Source organism: Balaenoptera borealis (assembly GCF_965194805.1).
Source record: "Balaenoptera borealis genome assembly, chromosome: 13".
Taxonomy (NCBI): Eukaryota; Metazoa; Chordata; class Mammalia; order Artiodactyla; family Balaenopteridae; genus Balaenoptera; species Balaenoptera borealis.
Window position 1 is genome coordinate 80368448 of NC_138870.1, and position 20721 is coordinate 80389168.

A 20721-nucleotide genomic window follows, 5' to 3' on the forward strand; every position below is an offset into this window, starting at 1 on the left:
TGACCCGTCTCGGACCTTGGTTCCCTCGAGTGCAAGACGAGCGGAGCAAGCGCCACCACGCAGAAGGAGCACCGCGGGTCTGGGAGTGGGGACAAGGGCACGTGGTTCAAGCTGTGGGACCTTGAATTAGAAATTCACCTTTATCAGCCTTGAGCTTTTCATCTTACTAAATGGAAACAAGGACTTCGTCCTGCCAATGGCATCATCTTCTTGTGAAGAGCGAGAAAGGGGCAGCAGGGGCTCCCCTATGTGTACTCTAGGAGCCCCTGCTGAATAGTCACAGGGGGTTCTTCACAGCGTAGGTTCCTGGGCTCCACCCCAGGAGACAGAATCAGACCCTTGGGGTGCAGAATACTGAACCCCCAAAGATGTCCATGTCCCAATCCCCAGGTCATGTGACTATGTGACCTTACACGGCAAAAGGGACTTTGCAGGTGTGACTAGATTTAGGATCTTGAGATGGGAGATTAACCTGGACTATTCAGAGGGGCCCCATAAGGGGGCCTTATGACTAATCATAAGGGTTCTTAGAAGGGAAAGAAGGAGGCAGGAGAGGCAGAGAAGATGTGATGACAGAAGCAGGGATCCAAGCGATGCAGCCATGAGCGAAGGAAAGCCGGCAGCCCTGAGAAGCCAGAAGAGACAAGAAACAGATTCTCCCCAAGAGCCCCCAGAAGGAACTCAGCTCTGCTAACACCCTGCTTTTAGGTCTGTAAGACCCACTTTAGGACTTCTTACCTCCAGAGCTTTAGATAATAAACTTGTGCTGTCTTAAGCCACTACGTTTGTGGTAATTAGTTACATCAGCCTTAGGACACTAATAGGGGGTTGGGGGGGCAGTCAGTATCATGAATCTGCATTTTTCACAGACCCCTTGGTGAGATCTTTGTGGAACACTAAATTTAGAAACCAGAGGTGTGGTGGGAAGAGGCTGGGGACCAGGAGGTCTGGATTTGGTCTAGCTCTGGTGTCATTAGCCGTGTGACTTTGGCAAGGTTGCTTCACCTTGCTGAGCCTTGGTTTTCCCATCTGTAAAAAGGGGCAGTTTTGGGGGGATGCTGTCTAAGTATTCTTCTGGCAGGAGCATTCTGAGAGTCTGAAAGAAAATAAAGAGAAGCTCTTTGAAAAGAGTCAAGTCTGCTCAGTGTGGGTCTTAGTCCTCGAATCTCCTAGAAGAGATCCTGTTAATTATTTGAACAGCTACTTTTTATATAGCACTTCCTGTGTGTCAGGTCTTGGTCTAAGCTTTCCACTTATAGGAACAGCTATCTGTGGGGTTATCTTGACACAGCAATTATTAATGTGCAATTAATAATTAAACGCTTTGGGGGGATGATTTCTAATAGGAGTCTGTCTGATCAATAAGCCAGTAAAGGGGGGGAGCGGTAGGCACCATCTTCAGCTAATTAAGGGGGCGACTCTGTGTCTCTGCTATGAAAAGAAAAATGTCACCAAACATTACAAGCAGCCTGAGGGGTCTGGATAGAAGGGGGAAGGGGCTGCTGTTGCCAGGCAACGAGCTCCTCATCACTAATCATGTGCATAAAGCCTTGGGTCCTGTTCTCAGCACAGCCAGTGGGCCTCCCGCCTTCTCCCGCCCCCCTGCTCCTGACAGCTGTCCTTTGGGCTCTTGTTCCAGACACCTGGACCCTGAAACAGGCCCAGGGCCCCCTCAGTATTCCAGGGTCAATTCTGCTGCTAAAAAGCAAAATGACACAGAAAAGACTCTTTATGTCCATCTCAGATGAGCTAAGTCCTGGCACCAATATTCCAGAATACCCCTTCCTCCACTGCAGCCTTTGAATGAGCCATCACCCCAGAGGCTGGTTTAGATTTGAGAAAATCCCTTTCTGACCCCTGCATTCAAGGGAGGCTCTCGCTGTTTGCCATGTGGATGCTGAGCAAACATGTGGGTCCCTGGGCTGGCTTTCAATGTGCTCTGTAAACACTTCTCTCTGGATACAGCCAACTGTCCAATTATGCAAGATGCAACCCTCTTCCCCTGGGGATTTGTTGTCTTAAAGAGCGAGGACCCAGTGTGATCAGAGAGTTTACATAGCACGTGTCATACAGAGAAGATGCACCCACTGGGGAAGCTGCAGTCCCATGGGGCCAGCCATCATTCGGAAGAGAAGCGCAGAAGGCTGTTTCATCTGCAACTCCTTCCGGAACGCACAGGCTCAGGAATAGCCAAAAATGGAAGAGGTGTCTGCATCTGTTTCCTTCCAAGATACACAGGCTCTCTAGGAGAATGGAGGGCTGCTTTTGTGCTACGGGAGCAAATGCTACATTTGGGATGTGGCACTGGAGTTATCAAAGGGATCCCTTGGTCCTGGAAGGTTATTTCAGAGAAACGTCATTACAGGCATCAGCTAAAAAGATAGACGTCATTCCACAATGTAGAATGGACTAACCCGTTTACCTTGCACAGTTCTAAAGCTGGAGCTGTCCTGTGCTACAGTCAGAAAGGGGGCTGGTCTTTCCCAGGAACCCTGAGGAGTTGACACCACCACCAGTGCCCAGGCAGGCTGCACAGCTCCTGGAGAAGGGCTGTGCAACGCGGGGACACAGCTCAGCCACCTGTCACAGCCCCTCCCTCTCTCGGCCTGAGCCACACTGGCCTCCCTGCTGCCTGCTCAGAACTACCTGCTTCAGGCCCTTACACGCGGCCCCTGGATGCTCAGCCTGATACCTGGATGACAGGAGACCTTCTCTGACCACCATCCTGTCTAAGATAATAGATCTCCCACCCGCATTTACCCTCCAATGCCATTTTAAATTTTCTACAAAGTGCCTCCCTCTCTCTCTCTTCCTTTCTCCCTTTCTCTCTCTTTCCATCTGTCTGTCTCTCCCTTTCTCTCTCTCCATCTGTCTGTCCATCCTTACATTTTATTTGTTCATTGCCTGTTTCCTTCACTAGGGTGTAAGTTCTGTGAGGGCAGGACACTTGTCTGTCTTACTAACTGCTGGGTCCCTGGCACCTGCCACCATGCCTCCCATAAGGCCAGCCCTCAATTAACATTTGCTGAGTTGACCCCAATTACTGTGACTCCACTCTTTTTCGGGAAGGCACAAGGCTCTTTACTTCCATCCTCATCCCTCAGGTACCCACAGCTTTCCTCTGGAGGCAACTAATATATGAGTTTCTGATGTAACTTTACTGACATGTTACGCTTGTTCTAACAATACACACAGGGATACCTTCCTCCCACCCATCCTTTTTAAAACAGTAATAGTAGATAGAGTACTTTATATTTCTTCTACACCTTGCTTTTTTCACTTTATATATCTTGAAGATCATTTCATGTCAGCTGACAAAACAAACTTCTTTATTTTTTTCTACAGCTGAGTAATATTCCGAGATATGGGTATACAGTAATTTATTTCTTTGGTCCCTTCTAGATGGACATGTGGGTTGTCTCCCATCTTTTGTTATTGCAAAGAGTGCTGCAGATAATCTTGTCTATATGTCATATCATGGATATGTGACCACATCTACTGGATAAATTCTTAGAAGTCAGATTCCTGAGTCAAAGGGTATATATGTGCTTGTAATTTGGGGAGATATTGCCAAAGTGCTCTCCACAAAAATCGTATCTACATTCCCACCAACAACTTATGAGAAAGCTTGTTTCCCTGCATCTTTACAGACTTTCTTTTATCTCTGCCAATCTGATTGCTGGAAAGTGATATTGCAATGCTACCTTATTTTGCATTTTCTTATTGTGAATAAGGTTTAACATCTCTCCATATGTCTTAGAGGCATTTGTATTTCCTTTCTCATGAACTGCCTATTTTTCTATTGGATTGTTGGTTTTTTTCAAAAATCAATGTATAGTAACTCTGATATATTAGGAAAATTAATCTCTGGCTGTGATATAAGTTACAGGTATTTTCCCCTATGTCATTTGTCTTTGGATAAAACCATTGTATGTTTTCTGCCTTTTATATTTTTAGTCTAATTTCTGCATCTGTGTATGTATGTGTGTGACTGCCACCTTTTAATTTGCATTTTATCTTATGTCATCATATGTTTGCCAGTATTCTTGGAAAATGCACCTTTTCCAGTTTCATTTAAGTCGATGCTTCCCTGATGGGGCTTTTAGGATCCACTCTCAACCCTTGATGAATTGGGAGGCTACCCTATTCCTTGAGGAATCCTGAGAGATTTGGAAAGCACTCAAACTGTGAGAACCCTCATCTGTTCGATGTCAGCTCTTATAAGTCTGTTTCAGAGAGTGACAATTTTTGACTTTTTCAGGATTCCAGAACCTACCACCTGTCTTCGTCTTTAATCATCTCTCCACTCATTACAGGTACAGGAGGTGGAAGGAGCTGCAAAGCATCTGTTCCCCGAGAAAAGGAGCCCCTCTCTCAACGTCACTCTGCTTGACCAGAACCCACCGGGCACTGTCAACCTCGACGGACCTGCCCTCCCCTCACCCGGATCCCCATCCTCCATCATCAGCACCGCCACCTCCTTCCTGCTCCACTTCCAGCCCTGACACCCCTCTTCTCCACCTCTGCTCCAGGCAGGCCACCCATTCCCACCTCTTCACTGCAGTCTGAGCATGGGGGCTGATCCAGGTTCACTGGGGCCTGAATCGGGCTCGCTCTTTGAAAGAACATGAATGCAAAATGACAAGTACAAAATTAAAGGCAAAAATGAATAGAAGGAGAAAATAAATCATAACAAGTTACAAACTTTGAAAAGTGGGAAAATACTCACAAAACACAAAATATAGGGCTTCCCTGGTGGCGCAGTGGTTGAGAGTCTGCCTGCCAATGCAGGGGACACGGGTTCGAGCCCTGGTCTGGGAAGATCCCACATGCCGCGGAGCAACTAAGCCCGTGAGCCACAACTACTGAGCCTGCGCGTCTGGAGCCTGTGCTCCGCAACAAGAGAGACCGCGATAGTGAGAGGCCCGCGCACCGCGATGAGGAGTGGCCCCCGCTTGCCGCAGCTAGAGGAAGCCCTCGCACAGAAACGAAGACCCAACACAGCCAAAAAATACATAAATAAATAAATAATAATTAAAGGTGCTAATAATTTTTTTTAAAAAAACAAAAACACAAAATATAGAAAAATAAGCTATTCGTTAGTGTTCACTAGCTGTCTGGCACACTTCTAAAATACTATTTTTCTTCCTTTTTGGCTGCATGCTCTTTGTCTCTTCATATGACAGTAAGCTGGAAATACCATTGTCCACAGAGGGAATGGAAAGAGAGTTCAGGTCTTTATCCAGCATGGTTGATCATTTAGAAAGGTTGATTTTAGCTTCACAACCTGTTATTGGTAATGTCTTGGTAAGACATAGTCCGATACATTAGGAGGCATGAATCATGCGACTTCCCATACAGACATGTCCACTATTGTTTACCTCCCACAGGATTAAATTCCATTTGCCACAATTTCCATCAAAAAAGAAAAAAAAATGTATTATATGTTTCTGTAGCTTTATCTGGTATATTCCTGCAGGGGACAGTTTTAATTTTGACCAGAAGTCAAGAATTCAGTCCTCCATTTCATAATTTTACACATTTGATAACTGGAAGAATTTTTCAACAGACCAATCTTCAGCTCTGTACGTTTCCAACTTGTTTCTCCTACACTTCCCACAAATTTCTGGAGGTGAGCACCGTGGGACACAGTCTTATCGTGACATGACCACTGGTCTTGCACCTTCTCGTCACCTGGCAGGGTGAGTCAGGCAGTGGGAGCACTCCTAAAACCACTCCTACACCCAGCCAATGAGTAAACTTAATGAAACAATTGGAAGTCACATAAAAATATCCATTTAACACACTGTAAATGTATGCTCAGCTCAATTTCCCCCTAGTTGGTTTTCAAAAATGCCCACGGTCATGTCAAAACTGGGGGGGAGGGAGGATTTAATCGAGGGGAAGTTGAAATGGAAAGAGACTGATGTGGTCTTAATAATTGCAGCTAATGCATCTCCTAAAAACTCTGCAAAAATATATGACCATGACTCCCACCCGGAGTGGTGGAGGAATTCATGAATGAGTATCCTTGAAGCTTAAGCTTCATTAACCTCGAGGTAGATTCCCCTCTGCTCCCACTGTCTCCCCACACCTCCCCCACTGCCTAGCCTTCATTTATTTTATTTTCTTTTTGGCCGCGCCCCGCGGCATGTGGGATCTTAGTTCCCCGCCCGACCAGAGATCGAACCCGCACCCCCTGCATTGGAAGCACGGAGTCTTAACCACTGGACCGCCAGGGAAGTCCCTAGCCTTCATTTAAAATAGCCTCTGTAAATGTCAAGATGATTTTGATTTCCAGGGACAGAAACCCAACTGAAACAAACCGAATGGAGGATATATCGATTTCCAAACTGCTGGTCTTAAGAACAACCGGGACCAGTGCTGGAAACACTGCCAGGACTCTCTATCTGTCCTTCTCTCCACACCTTGGTTTCTAGCTCTACAAGCGCAGACTAAAACTTCGACCTCACAGGAGGTTTCCTCTCCACCAACTCCACACTCACATTGCATTGCTTTGCCACTTAAGGGAAACCCTCAAAAAACTCAGAGTGGGCCAGCTGGCATCACGTGACCACTCTAGTGGGGTGCCCCCCAAAGATGTCCATGTCCTAATCCTTGGAACACTGACTGTGTTACCTTACGTGGCAAAAGGACTTTGCAAATGTGATTAGGTTAAGGATCTTGAAATGGAGAGATTATCCTGGATTATCTTGATGGGTCCAATGTAAACACAAGGTCCTTATAAGAAGGAGGCAGGAAACTCACAGAGAAGTTGATGTGATGAGAGAAACAGAGTAATGGGGGCCATGAGCCAAGGAATGCTGGCAGCCTCCATATACTGGAAAAAGCCAGGGAACAGATTCTCCCATATTGCCTGTGGAAGGATTGTAGCTTTGCCAAGGCTTGGTTTTAGGACTTACAGAACTGTAAGAAAACGAATGTGTGTTGTTTAAGCTAATAAATTTGTGGCAATTTATTACAGTAGCAACAGCAAACTAATACACGTGCTGAGAAGATAACAAAATAGAAGCCCACTGTACCCTTTCTCTCCTCCTTCCTAGACCTACCCATCTGTTATAGGCCGAACTGTGCCCTCTCCAAATTCATATGTTGAGGTCCTAACCCCCCCATGCCTCAGAATATTTGGAGATAGGGTCTTTAAAGAGGTAATTAAGGTAGAATGAGGTGCTATGAGTGGGCCCTAATACAATATGACTTATGAGAAAAGGCGATTAGGGGCACAGACACGCACAAAAGGAAGATGATGTAAAGACACAGGGAGAAGTATACTACCTACAAGCCAAGGAGAGAGGCTTCAAAAGAAACAAACCTTGCAGACACCTTGATCTCTGACTTCCAGCCTCCAGAACTGTGAGAAACTACATTTCTGTTGTTTAAGTCGCCCATTCTGTGATATTTTGTTATGGCAGCTCTAGCAAATGAATACACCATCCTTCAAGGCAGAGGTGAAATTCTACCTCCTTTCTCAAACTGTCTTGATTAGACTAGCCACAGTGTAATAACCATGGTCTCGGGAAACCTAGTGGCTGAGAAAGAAGGACAGTCTGCCATTTGCAACAACATGGATGGACCTTGAGCACATTATGCTAAGCGAGATAAGCCAGAGAGAGAAAGACAAGTACTGTACGTTTTCACTTATATGTAGAATCTAAAAGAGTCAAACTCATAAAAACAGAGAGTAAAATGGTGGTTACCCGGGAATGAGGAGTTGGGGAAAGGACAGATGATGTTTAAGGGTACAAACTTACAATCAGTAGTACATAAACCCTAGAAATCTCATGTACAGTATGGTGACTATAGACAACAATACTGTATTATAATCATCAAACTTGCTAAGAGAGTAGAACTTAATTATTCCAACCACTAAAAAGAAAGGAAAATTATGTAATGTGATCGAGGTGCTAATTATCGCTACAATGGCAATCACATTACAATATATCAATGTGTATCAAATTTAAAAAGGAAACAACAGAGCGTCTGTCACCTCAGTTTAAGGCAAGGGTCACAAACCAAATCCCTACGGGGCCAGGAAGAGAAAAATGACATGAGGGAACTGGCTAAGTGTAAGGAACACAGTGCCTGCAAATTACACGTTAAGTGATATACACCATCACAAAAATAGGCCCACTCCCAGGCTTCCGGTCTGCCTTTCGCTCTCCCACCTTTAATAGAGGATGGGAAACGCAGTACACGGGGAGAGAGGCACTGGCCCTCGGCCCTCATTCTGCACGTCCAGGGGCCCATGAGGGCAGGGGCCAAGCGAGCTGGGTGCAGCCCTGCCCCGTGTAAAGGGGCAGCTGAAGCCCAGCTCCAGCCAGTTGTCACCAGAGCCAAGTCCAGGCCCCAGGGCTGCTAGAACTTTCCAAATTTTCAAAAGAAACTGGAAATTTAGATTAAAAACAAAATAAGAAAGCTGATTTTTAAGCATTGGTAACTAATTAAAAAGTCTTTCTTAATTGTGCTGGCCACTTGATGCCCATTAGGATGACTATCATCAAAAAAACCAGAACATTAAGTGTTGGCAAGGATGTGGAGAAATTGCAACCCTGTGCACTGCTGGTGAGACAAAAAGACAAATACTGCATGATTCAATTCATATGAGGTACCCAGAGTAGTTAAATCATGCAGATAGAGAATAGAATGGTGGTTGCCAGGGGCTGGAGCTGGGAAGGGGGGTTGGGGAGTTATTGTTTCATGGGAACAGAGTTTCAGTTTTGCAAGATGAAAAGAGTTCTGGACGGTGGTGATGGTTGCACAATATGAATGTACTTAATGTCACTGAACTGTACACGTAAAAATGATCAAGATAGTAAATTTTATGTTAGGTACATTTTGCCACAATAAAAAAACTGGGAGAAAAAAACCTGTGCTAGCTAAAATTGTTATTGCCAAACAAGACACACTTAAGGGCTCCATTCAGCCCATAGGCCACCAGTTTGCAACCTTTTGTTTAACACTTAATTTTTCTAGTTGTTTTGTGTGTTTATGTCTCATTCACTCAAGTAGGAAGTAAAATGCTATGAAAGTAGGAGCTGTGTCTTAACCTCCTTTGATGTCCTGCAGGCAGGAGCTCTGGGCTCTGCAGCCGGCAAATCACAGGTGCCCTGCCAGGTATCTGATGACACACACACTCACACACTCACACTAGCAAGTAATTATTAAAAAGCCACGCGGTATGTGGAGCTGTGAGCCGAGGGGGCTGCGTCATAGCAGCTCAGGAGGGAGAGGGAGCACCGCGTTGGGAGCACTAACAGGACGTCACCAGACAAGAAGGTGGAGATGCCGCGTCAGCAGAGACAGGCTGAGGGTAGGCAAGTGGGGAAAGTGGGCCTCGTCAGCCGTGTTTTTGGAGGTTCACCCTCATCGCAGTGGTGATGGGAAAGCACTGCAGGCTCTTAAGCAGACAGTGACAAGACTGGAGCCGATTTGGGGATAAATCCTAAAAACTAGAGCCTGGAACACCCTGGCTGACGGACTCAGGACAAAGCTATGTCCTCAACAGATCTCTGGGGCCTCGCACGTGTGTGGGAAGAATGAGGAGACTGGGACCCCGGGAAGCACTGGAGGAGCTCGGGGGGCTTCAGTGAGAGGGGTGATGACTTGGCTGCGTGCCCCATTCAGAGCGAATTGCTGTGTGTGTGTGTGTGTGTGTGTGTGTGTGTACATGTGCGTGTGCACACCAATAGCTGGAGTAATTCTCAGGTGGATCTGGGCAAGCCGACTGCCCACAGGTTCAACCTGTTTCCCTCTGTCAGGGAAGAAGACATTTTCCTCTACTCTTGCAGGTTCTTCTGGCTGGTCTAAGAATTAAATTGACATGAGACAGATGAACAGGAGAAAATCAAACAAAACTTAAAAACGTATACATGGGAGAGAGCCAGGAAAACTGCGTAACTCACCAAAATGGCTAAAACCCTCACCTTAAATGCCATCTTCAGCTAAAGACATAAGAGGATGTTGGGGGTAGTGGTTTGGGACCTCAAAGGGGAGGCAGATACTTGACATGGAGATAGAAAGCAGATGTTTGGCAAACAAACATTTGCTGGGTAGGCAGAGACAGTGGGCCAAGAGAGGGATTTTAACAGACATTGCTAGGTTCCTCCCTTCTCCACCCCTGGTTCACACTGCAGTTATCTACGGTGATGGTTCCCTTCCTGGGACAGGCCCCAGTTAGGGGGAAGGTCAACGTTTCTTCCTGAGTCTTTTGGGTCATGATTGTTTTCAGCTCGAGATAATTCGCATATGAAAGAGACACTTTGGGGGGACAAATTTTGCTCCCCTCCACTTCCTTTACATGCTTGCTAACCAGTTCCAGGCCCTGACCAGCAAAGGGTGGTGGTCCTGAGGTCCAGCCATCAGATCATCTTTGCTCCCTGGGGACAGAGGAAATAGTAAGTGCTCTCACTTTAAACTGATCCCAGACAGGGTCCCACGCACTCAGTAACCCGTGGCAACCCCTAGAGGCTGCTACAACCCCAGCAATGAGAAGGACCATATGCAGGGAACTTGCTGGTTCCCCAGACACAGAAATGGCTGAGCCCTGGTGATCACCAGCAGTCTACACGTGCACGGAACTCTCATGCTGACGAGGTCTGAAGGGGTAAAGGCCCAGTCCCCTAACACCCTTCTCTGAGGGAAAGAAGAATCTTAGAAGAAATGACATGAACAAAAGAGGATACTTCTCGGGTGGTTCTCTGGCGGCCAACAGTGACTGAATGTTTATTAAGTGTATTTCTCTCTGTTTGCTCAAGGGCAGCTCTTCAACACTAGGACTTGAAACAATTTCTTCAGAAATAATTAACCAGCCACAATTAGTGGCGCCTCATAAAGCCTGGAAAATACAGTGGTCAGAAGAGCCGCATTGAAGGGGCAGTCCGGGGAAGCTGGAGGCACGGGGATGGGACCACTGTCATGAGAGGTGTAGTTACTAAGAACTGGGTGACGTCTGGACTGCTGGCCCCAGCGATTTTGCACTTAGTAACGGAGGCGTAATTCTTCATTCCCAACCTTGACCAGTGGTAAAGATGCCAGGATGCCCACGATTGCTCAACTGATTGTCATCAACACATCCTCAAATCAATGTGCACTTCCGAATATGAACAGGGATGCTTCCAAAGGGGCTAGAGTTCTGCGCAGCCCCCATTAGCCTCTGGGCCCCCCCTACTCTCTCCCCGCGCTGGATCTCATCTTTGTTGCCTCTGCCACTGGCACAGTAGGGATTCTGCTTGGTGCTTCCCCTAAGCAACCAAGAGCAGCCACTAGAAGCACCTATAGTTCCAAGACCAGTACCCCAGCCCCGGCCTCCAACCAGATTACCACTCCTACACCCCAAGATGGTCTTTGGAGCTCAGCGCAGGAGATGGCCACGGTCCCTGTATGATGTGGAGGCAGTCATCTTATGGGCTTCATGTTATAGGTGACCTAAGAGAGGTCTCAGAGGTGCGCTGGGAGCAAAGAGGCTAGTTGAGAAGGAGGCCAAGAATGCCCCAGCTAAACGGAGCTCCCCCCCTCAATCTGGGGAAAAAGTGTTCCCATCTTTCCTAAGCCAGGCATTTGACATATCTTGCTCCCATCTTACTCTCACATCACCCGTTCTCTGTGTTCAGTCGGCTCCCACGTTAGCCCAACCCATTCTCCAGGCTCCAGGTGTTCCCCACACACTCAGCCAAACTGGACTACTTACTGCAGCCTTACCCTCCTCCACATATTCCTGCCTCTACACATCTTTACCCAGAATGCACATTTGATGGAGGCCTATTTCATGTGACCATTTTGACCCAGAAGATGTTTGATGTGACCAGATTAAAATAGCCTCCACAAAGGTACTCAAAACACTACTTTATCTTAAAAATTGCAGTCCTAAGTGAAAGGAAACCAACAAAGGACAGGGTGTGGGTTCATATAGATAGAAGCACATGATATCTGTTAAAGACATTACTCAGTGACAACAACGATAAAAAACTAAATATTTAATAATTTGTTTTTCCCCCCAGCTACCTAAAAATACACTTCACACTAAAATAGCTGCTTCAGGATCACTATGACAACATGGCACAAGTTTGCTCATACTGCTTCCTCCATCTTCCCACTGTCTGTGTCAGTTAGGAATGCCTTATGATGTAATTAGCAGCCACTAACAGAGCTTAAGCAGGAAAGACATTTATGACCTCACACCACAAGAAGTCTGCAGGTAGATGATTCTTGGCATTGACTCAGATGCTCAACAGAGCTGACAGGGACACAACCTCTTTCCATATTTCTACTGCCATCCTTACGCTGGTTATCAGTTCTCACTCTCATCACCTCATGGTCACAAGATGGCTGCCACAGTTCCAGGCATCGTATCCTCATACAAGGCAGGAATAAAGCGAAAGGGACAGTAGTTAAAGAGGCTATTACAACTGTCCTGGGACGAACTGAACCATAACCAACCTAGTGGCAGCTGAGATGGAAACATGACAAATCTGAGACATATTTAGAAGGTAGAATTGACATGACTCTATGGTAGCAATGATGAGGAAGACGGATCAAAGGTTTCTAGCTTGGGTGACTAGGTAGGTGGTGGCGGTAGTAACTTCAGTGGAAGCAAGGAGTACAGAAAGAATAGATCTGGTATAAGGGAAAAACAATGACCTTAGTTTTTTTAGTTTGAGGTGCTCTAGGGACATCTATATACATACAGATATTTTATAGGAAACTTAAAACTGGATCCATGGCTCAGAAAAGAGGTAAGCACTAACTATGTAATTGGGGTAGTACCTGTCAAACAGGTGATGCTGAAATCGTAGAGAGTGTGTAGAAAGCAGGTAGAGAGCGTGTAGAAAGCAGGTAGAGTGGAGATAATGGAGCCCCAGAACTCTGAAGAGTGGTGGAGAAGTAAAAGGACAACCAGGAGCATGGTGTTAAGGAAACCCCCTAAGGAAGGAGACAGCATCAAAGAGCAGGGAGAGATCTGCACTGTCGAGTGAACTAGAAATCAAGTAAGACCAGGGCTGTGAAATATATGTACTGGTTTTGGCAATTAGGTAATTGATGACCTCACTGAAAGCAGTTTATGGGAGGGAGGCACTGATTGTACTTTATCGTGGTTTGAGGAGGCTTAGGAAACAAGGAAGTGGAGACTATTCCCTCAGGAAACATGTTGTGAGGTGTGGCCAGATGACTGATTCTGACCCAGGAGTTATAAGGTTGGTCTTGTTGGGGGCCTAGAGATGAGATTTTCCTCTCTGTACAAGGCAAGGAGTGAAGAGAGCCTGCAACTCCTGTCGTGTTCTTCTGTGTGAGGATGTGATGGCTGGATCTGGGGCAGCCATCTTATGGCCAGGAGGGCAGACATCATTGATATACTGAGGCTCAGCAGAGCAGAAGGATGGGATGAGCTTGGCCCTTGACCTTCACTGAGCTGATGAATTATCCCTGCAGCCACCTACCTCCCAACTTCCTTTTAGGTGAGAAAAATAAATCCTTGTTGCTTAAGCCACTTTTACTCTGCTTCTAACTGGCATGTTGAGCACACTGCTCATGAGACGTGATAAAAATGAACTCTATTGTTTCCCACCATCCCTGGAAACTATTCGGTGGGGGTAATATCTCCCTATTCTTAGATGAAAACTCTGGCAGACCCATGACTTTTGTCCTCACCCTTAGGTAACGGTCTAAAGTCTCCTCCTACAGTAAACACGGTTGCAATTTTGGAATTAAAATGATCAAAGACTAAACGTGAACCTGATTTTGCATCAGATCTCCCCTCCATCACCAGGCCTGTGTCAGGCCCGAAGCCCGAGGTGGAGAGGACCACAAGGCTGGCTTCTCTCTTTCTCCACCTCACACTCCTCCACCTTCACCCAACGCTTACCTCTACCTGCCTAGGGTCAGGGTGTGGGGTGATGAATGCTAAGGCCACTGAACAGGTCCTGCTATCAGCCGGCTGTGGCTCTCTGGTCCTGGCAGAGGTGAAAGCTGACCTTCTTGTGGGTGCTTTCTGTGGGCCCTTAGAAGCTTCCCATCCCTGGCGATGCTTGCAGTTCCCTTGACCTGAGGGCTCCTTCCTCAGCCACAGGAAGGCTGTGCCCACCTCTAGCTTCCTTCTGCTGTGCTGCCCCCCAGCCCCACCCACTGGCTCAATCCGACTCATACCACGCAGATTTGTCTCCCGCGTGGCCCACGTCAGGCCCATGGGAAACACTGGGCGTCTCTGTAGCTGACCCCGACACAGCCCTCCTCTTCCGGAAGGAAGTAGCCACGGACTACTTCAGCCGTCTTACTTGTCAGTCAAAGCTCTCTTGGGGACCTGCATCCACCACAGACACCTCAGAAGAAATCTGAGGAAAGAAATAACTCAAGAATACGCTCTTTCTTGCCCCTCTCTCAATCCTTTTTTTGTTCTGGAATTGGTGAGGGGTTCAGGAGCACAAGGAGAGGTTCCCAATCACTCCCTTTGGAGGTTCTACATAGAGTGACCTGGCTTTGGAATTTCATCTTTTGTATTCTGATGTCTTGCTCAAAACTTTGGTTTAGCTGCCCACCTCTGAAATGCTTCTTAGTGAGAAAAATAAACCTCTATTGTTTCAGCTCAGTAGTCTATCACCAGGCATGGAAAGCAGCTGAACCGCTTCAGCTGGCTTTATGACTCTCCTGACACGATAAAGTCAAAGCTGGTAATTTATAACAGTAAAAAATTGGAAATGTCCAACCACAGGCGATCCAACATGTGAAACATGCATACGATGGAAGATTATACAGCCTTTTAAAATGATACTTTGAGGGACTTCCCCGGTGGCCCAGTGGTTAAGAATCCGCCTTCCAATGCAGGGGATGCGGGTTCAGTCCCTGGTTGGGGAACAAAGATCCCACACATCACGGGGCAACTAATTCCGCGTGCCGCAACTACTGAGCCCGTGCGCTCTGTAGCCTGCTCTGCACAACTAGAGAGAAGCCCACACGCTGCAACAAAAGATCCCGCGTGCCGCAACTAAGACCCGACGCAGCCAAAAATAAATAAACAAACAAATAAGTAAATATTTTTAAAAAATGATACTTTGGAAGAATACAAATATAGGAACACAGGAAAATGTTCATATTTTGTTAAATTATATATATGCAGAGGAAAAAGACTAACAGGAAATATGTCAGAAAGGTCAAAGTCCAATATGGTTGAAAAAAAAATAACACACACACGTGTTATACATGCAGAGAAAATAGTTGGGTGGATACACAGGACATAGGTATCAGCAGCTGCCTCTGGGGAGGGGCCCTGGGCATGGAGGAGGAGGCAGGCGGCGTGACTCCTGAAGTTTTCAGCCATATGCATGTGTTCCTTTTTCAACTAAAGAAACTGAATAGTGTTGTTGTTATTTTTTGTTTGTTTGTTTGACACTTTTAGAGGGAAAAGGATAATAATAGTTTTCTCTGGATGAAGATTTAATGGAGATTTAAAACATCTTTTTCTTTGTTTATTCTGTATTTCCAAATCATCAGGTATTACTAAAATAACCAGGAAAACACACACACACACACACACACACACACACACACACACACACACACACACACACAGAGTAAAATGCCCTCCCTCTCCCTGTTTCCTGCCCTTCCCTCCCTGAACAGTTTGGTTCCAAAGCCATGAGTGACGAGTGGGCACAGAAGGAAGGGCTCCGTGGGGCGGAGGGGATGGCCTAAAGCAAGGTGGCGCAGCTCACGCAGGGGGACAGGACCTGGTGGGGGCATTGCCTGGCGGAGGCAATGAGAGCCCCGGAGGGTGCGGAGGGCTTCCTCGCGTGTCACAGCCAGAGCAGGGCGGGGAGGGCGTCCATGCACCGGGGTGACCTGGTCAGTATGCCTGAGACTGCAGCAGGGTGAGGAGAGAGACCCAGTAGAGAGGCAGCCTGGCGTTGCGTCAGCACCCCAAACCCACCCACGTCTGGGAGGGGTGGGCAGCAGAGACGGGGAGTCAGTGACACATGGGGGCTGGGCAAATGAGGAGGTATATTAGAGACAAAGGAAGGCAGTGTTTCACTGTTGGAGAAGGGTGTGCAAATACAGAAAGGAAGACAATTTGAATGCGTTCACGGGGTTGGACTGGGGTCAGAAGTGTTGGTGTAAACTCATGGTCTTCAACATACAGAGAGATACAGCAATAAGCAGAGATCTAAATGTATATCTATGTGAATATACGTATATAAGCAAATATAGATGCTGTCTTAGTCAGCTCAGCCTGCCGTAATAAAATACCATAAACTGAGTGGCTTAAACAATAGGTGTTTTTTTCACAGTTCTTGGAAACTAGGAAATCCAAGATCAAGGGTACAGATTTGATGCCTGGTGAGGGCCCTCTTCCTGGCTTGTAGACAGTCACCTCCTCACTGTGTGCTCACCTGGCCTTTCCTCGGTGCATGCTCCTTTTCTGCTTACAAAGCCTCTGATCTCATCATGAGGAAACCACTCTAATGACCTCATCCAACCCTAATCACCTCCTAAAGTCCCCATCTCCAAATACCATCACCTCAGGTTAGGGCTTTGACCCATGAATTTGGGGGACACACACATTCCGTCCATGGCAGGTATATACGCAGGTACATATATCTCATTGCATATTATGTGCACATATCCATACACACAAGCTGCATGCATTCCCCACCTCTGTCCACTGAGAGGGCCTGCGAGTGGTGACACTCCAATGGCATAGAGCAAAGCTAGCACCCAGAGCTTGGCTTTTAAATACTGTTTTCCACTAAAAGGAATCTGGATTCCTTGAAAAATCTGCCAGTTCCAGGTCTAGGGTGGGGAAAGCACAAGATGAACCTGGAACACCTAGTGCCAAAAAACAAAGGGTGCTCAAAGAATGATGAGGACATGCCAAAAGGACACAAAAGACAGCTTGAGTGAGTTCCCACTGGTCACTCAGGGGACAACGTGTCATTAAAATGAATAATCATCATCATGGATTATAACCCTTTGGATAAAACAGAAAGCCATGATCCCATACTGATAGAAGTAAATTAATGAATAAATTGAAAGTTTGCTGAGGAACAGGAGGTATGAAGTACCTTCCCACAAAATACTTATTAATTACCAAGGGGAAAAAATGTCTTTACGGTGACATCACCTTAATCAAGTGTTCAAAGCAAAAGCATCCGTAATGAGACACAGCAAAACTGCAGCCCATCTGATAGGATGCAGTGAGAAGAACACGGCGTCACTTCTGTGATATTCCTGCCAGAGATGGATAAGCTGAATCTAATCATAAGGAAACACCAGCTTGGGGGACATTATACAAATAACTGTAAACTTCAAATGCTCCAAGATCATGAAAGTCAGGGAAAGATGGAGGAACTGTTTCAGACAGAAGGAGACAAAAAAGATAACTAAATGCAGTTCATACCTGAACCAGATCCTCAGGCTGCAAAAGACATTATTGGGACAACTGGTGAAACCTGAATAGGGTCTGAGGATGGGATGTCAGTAACACATCTATTTAATTTCCTGATTTTGATGGTTGTATTGTGGTTATGTAGGAGAATGTCCTTATTTTTAGGAATCACACAATAACGTGTTTGTAGGTGATAGGACTTCAGGTTGGAAACTTACTCCCAAATGGTTCAGGAAAAATAAAATTCTTTGTACTAAACATCCAACTTCTCTCTAAGTTTCTGATCATTTAAAAATTTTTAAAAACCCAATAAATTCTATTTACATACATGAATTAAATATCCCTAAGTATAGAATAGGTGTGGTTATATACTACATATTTATTTTATTTATGTACTAATAGAGCATATATATATATATACAAATACATAGCACTGGGACCTACAAGCAGACCTAGACCTCCTTGTGCCAAATGGGGGGCTGCAGCCCCTGGAGATCCAAAGAAGTTCTGGAGAGACGGGCCAGCCTCTGGGGGCCGCCTGACTATAGCTGGAAGCTGGGCCCCTCCCTAGAACATCTAGCCCCCCTATTCTGAGAAAATGGCTTCCAAATGTCCTAGAAAATTCAGAAATCAGAAATTCATAATTCCTGGCCTGAGAAATCATTGAAATCCCAGACATTCTTCTATTTCAGGATCCCCAGGGCACGTCCCAAGCAGTCTCATGCCCCTGATGGTGGCACCCATCATGGCCTGATGATTTGAAGTCAGACAGAGGAAGCTCTGCATTCCAGCCCCGCCAAGGTTGTGCCTCAGTCCCTCCACGTGTAAGACGAGAAGAGGGCTGTGGTGGGGAAGAGGTGACATAATCCATAAAACCCCCAGGCCCTGTGCCGGGTAAATGACATGCTTGGTGAACAGGAACTGTTTTTCTTTATCAGTTAAAAGTTCATGTTTCCTTGTTTAGATTCCAGAAATGTGGTCACCATTTCGATAAAAGCCACAAGTACCAAACGCCAGTAGGGCTGGGCTCAGAGGTGTGCTCTATTTTCAGCCATGTGGACTTCAGACCCCAGCGAAGTTTTATGAGACCCGCTTTGTGGCCCCAGACTTCCTTCTGTTTTTTTTTTTTTTTTTTTTTTTCAGACTTCCTTCTGATACTGGGAGAATGGCAGGGTGAGGTGACAGTAGGATCAGGGAAAGTCAAGCTAAAGGGAAGCTTTCCAAAAGCGGCATTGTTCCTGTTACATATCCTCATCCTTTTGCATTGGGAGGGGTTTCTGGTAGAAAGTGTGAGTAACCCTGATTCCATACTCAGTAATATGTATTGAACAGCAATTGTCCAGGAACCGCAGATACAGAAGAAAGAGGTGCAGCCCACCAAGTGCTCACGATCTAGTGGGGAAGGAAGGCAGCTCCACTGTTACATTATCTGGCCTCTTTGTTCATTCAATCTATTGATTACCACCCACGTGCGTGGCACCCAGTGAGGTCCAGGGGAAGAACTAGATGAGGAGAAAATGGCTCAGGCTATAAGGAACTCACTGTCTACTACTGGGACAGACATAAACCAAACCCTCCCTGATCACTAGGATAAAGGGATTATAACAGGGCATTCCTTTACAGAATACAGAGTGGGGAAGGGAAGCACAGGAGGTCTTCACAAAGCAGATATGTGAGAGGGTCATGAAGAAAGGAAGGAGAAGAAATGTGATCACAGGCAGAAGAAAGCACTCGGGCAGTGCCTGAGGGTATGAAATAGCAAAGTGGGTTCAGGGCCAGATGTGTGGAGCTGGGGCAGGAGGCTGGGAAGCTGGGTTGGCTCCAGTACATCAGGGACCTCATGCGCTTTGCTCAGAAATTCAGCCTTGACCCTGTGGGCAGTGGGAACCCCTGAAGGGTTTAAACAGTGGAACAGGGTGATCTGATTTGCATTTTAGAAGGATCACACTGGCAGTCACATGGGTTGTGGGGGGGCAAACCCACACCAGGGGAACCACGGAGGAACCTGTTACAACTGCCCTGGGAGAAATAATGGTGCCCTGAACCACAGTAGTAGCAAGTGGGATAGAGTGAGGTGAACAATTTGCAGGTCTATTGAGAAGGTAGAATTGATACGACTTGGTGGTCCTGGTGAGGAAGAGGAGGAGGGCTCTGAGGTTTCTGGTTTGGGTGGGTGAGTGGATGGTAGTGGTGTCTTTACGAAACTAGGAAGTACAGAAAAAGCAGATGTGACGCAAGGGCAAAACACCGAGCTTGGTTTTGTAATATGAGGTGCCCTAAGGATACCTCTGTAGAGATGAAGGGTGAGTCACTGGAAATAGGGGTCTGTGGCTAAAAAATCAGGCAGGTACTCACTACATGCAGCTGGCAGTTGTTAGTCATAGAGATGATGGCTGAGTCATGGGGAGTCTGTACAAAGCAGACGAAATGTAAATAATGCAGCCAAAGAAGACTAGCGAATGGTCAAGATGTGGTAGGAGAAGCAGAAGAGTGGCAGCAAGGAAACACCCAATGAGAGCAAAACGTTTCGGCCAAGTGTGAGCATCACAGTGGCAAACGATGTAGAAATGAAGTAAAGACACAGGCTGCAAAGGATGCACCAGATAAGCAAACGGGTCACTGGAGAGAAGCGTTCTGTAAGTTTGGAGGCTGATACTAGTTTTTAGTGGATTAAGGAGTCCAGGGAGAGTGGAGTGGAGACTATAACTTTAAGAAACATGGTGAGGGGACTTCCCTGTTGGCACAGTGGTTAAGAATCCGCCTGCCAAGGCAGGGGACACGCGTTCAAGCCCTGGTCCAGGAAGATCCCACATGCCACGGAGTAACTAAGCCCGTGCACCACAACTACTGAGCCTGTGCTCTAGAGCCCATGAGTCACAACTACTGAGCCCAAGTGCCACAACTACTGAAGCCCACGTGCCTAGAGCCCATGCTCCGCAACAAGAGAAGCCGCTGCAATGAGAAGCCTGCACACCGCAACAAAGAGTAGCCCCAGCTCGCCGCAACTAGAGAAAGCCTGCGCACAGCAACGAAGACCCAACACAGCCAAGAATAAATTAATTAATTTAAAAAGAAAAAAAGAAAGAAACATGGTGAGGGGAAGAGAAGGAGTGGTGAGCTGAGGAAAGGCAGGATCCAAAAAAGTGGGTGCAGGATAGCAGCAGTGTGGACAGTTGTGTAGGCTGAAATGGATCCATTGAAAAACAGGCATGGATGGCACCCGACTTGATGACAGAGGAGCAAGCTCTCAGGGGAGGTGGGGCGGGGCGGGGAGAAAGTGGGCACAGGTAGGAGGGTCATCTTGGACCAATGCGGGGGCGTGGGGACAG

At 46.6% G+C, this 20721-nt stretch overlaps 1 protein-coding gene across 4 annotated transcripts in view; it reads right to left on the bottom strand.

Annotated features, from left to right (window-relative positions):
* Nucleotides 1-20721, bottom strand: part of TMCC3 (transmembrane and coiled-coil domain family 3) — a 396600-nt gene that overhangs the window by 87264 nt on the left and 288615 nt on the right. Inside the window, exon 6 of one of the 4 annotated variants that reach the window (XM_082350446.1) lies at nucleotides 1006-1096. The exons of 2 other annotated variants lie outside the window; for them this stretch is intronic. In XM_082350446.1, coding sequence (XP_082206572.1) covers nucleotides 1006-1096 — 91 coding nt within the window. Of the gene's footprint in view, nucleotides 1-105; nucleotides 1097-20721 lie in introns of those variants that run through there. One more of the 4 variants, XM_082350444.1, reaches the window with a different exon arrangement.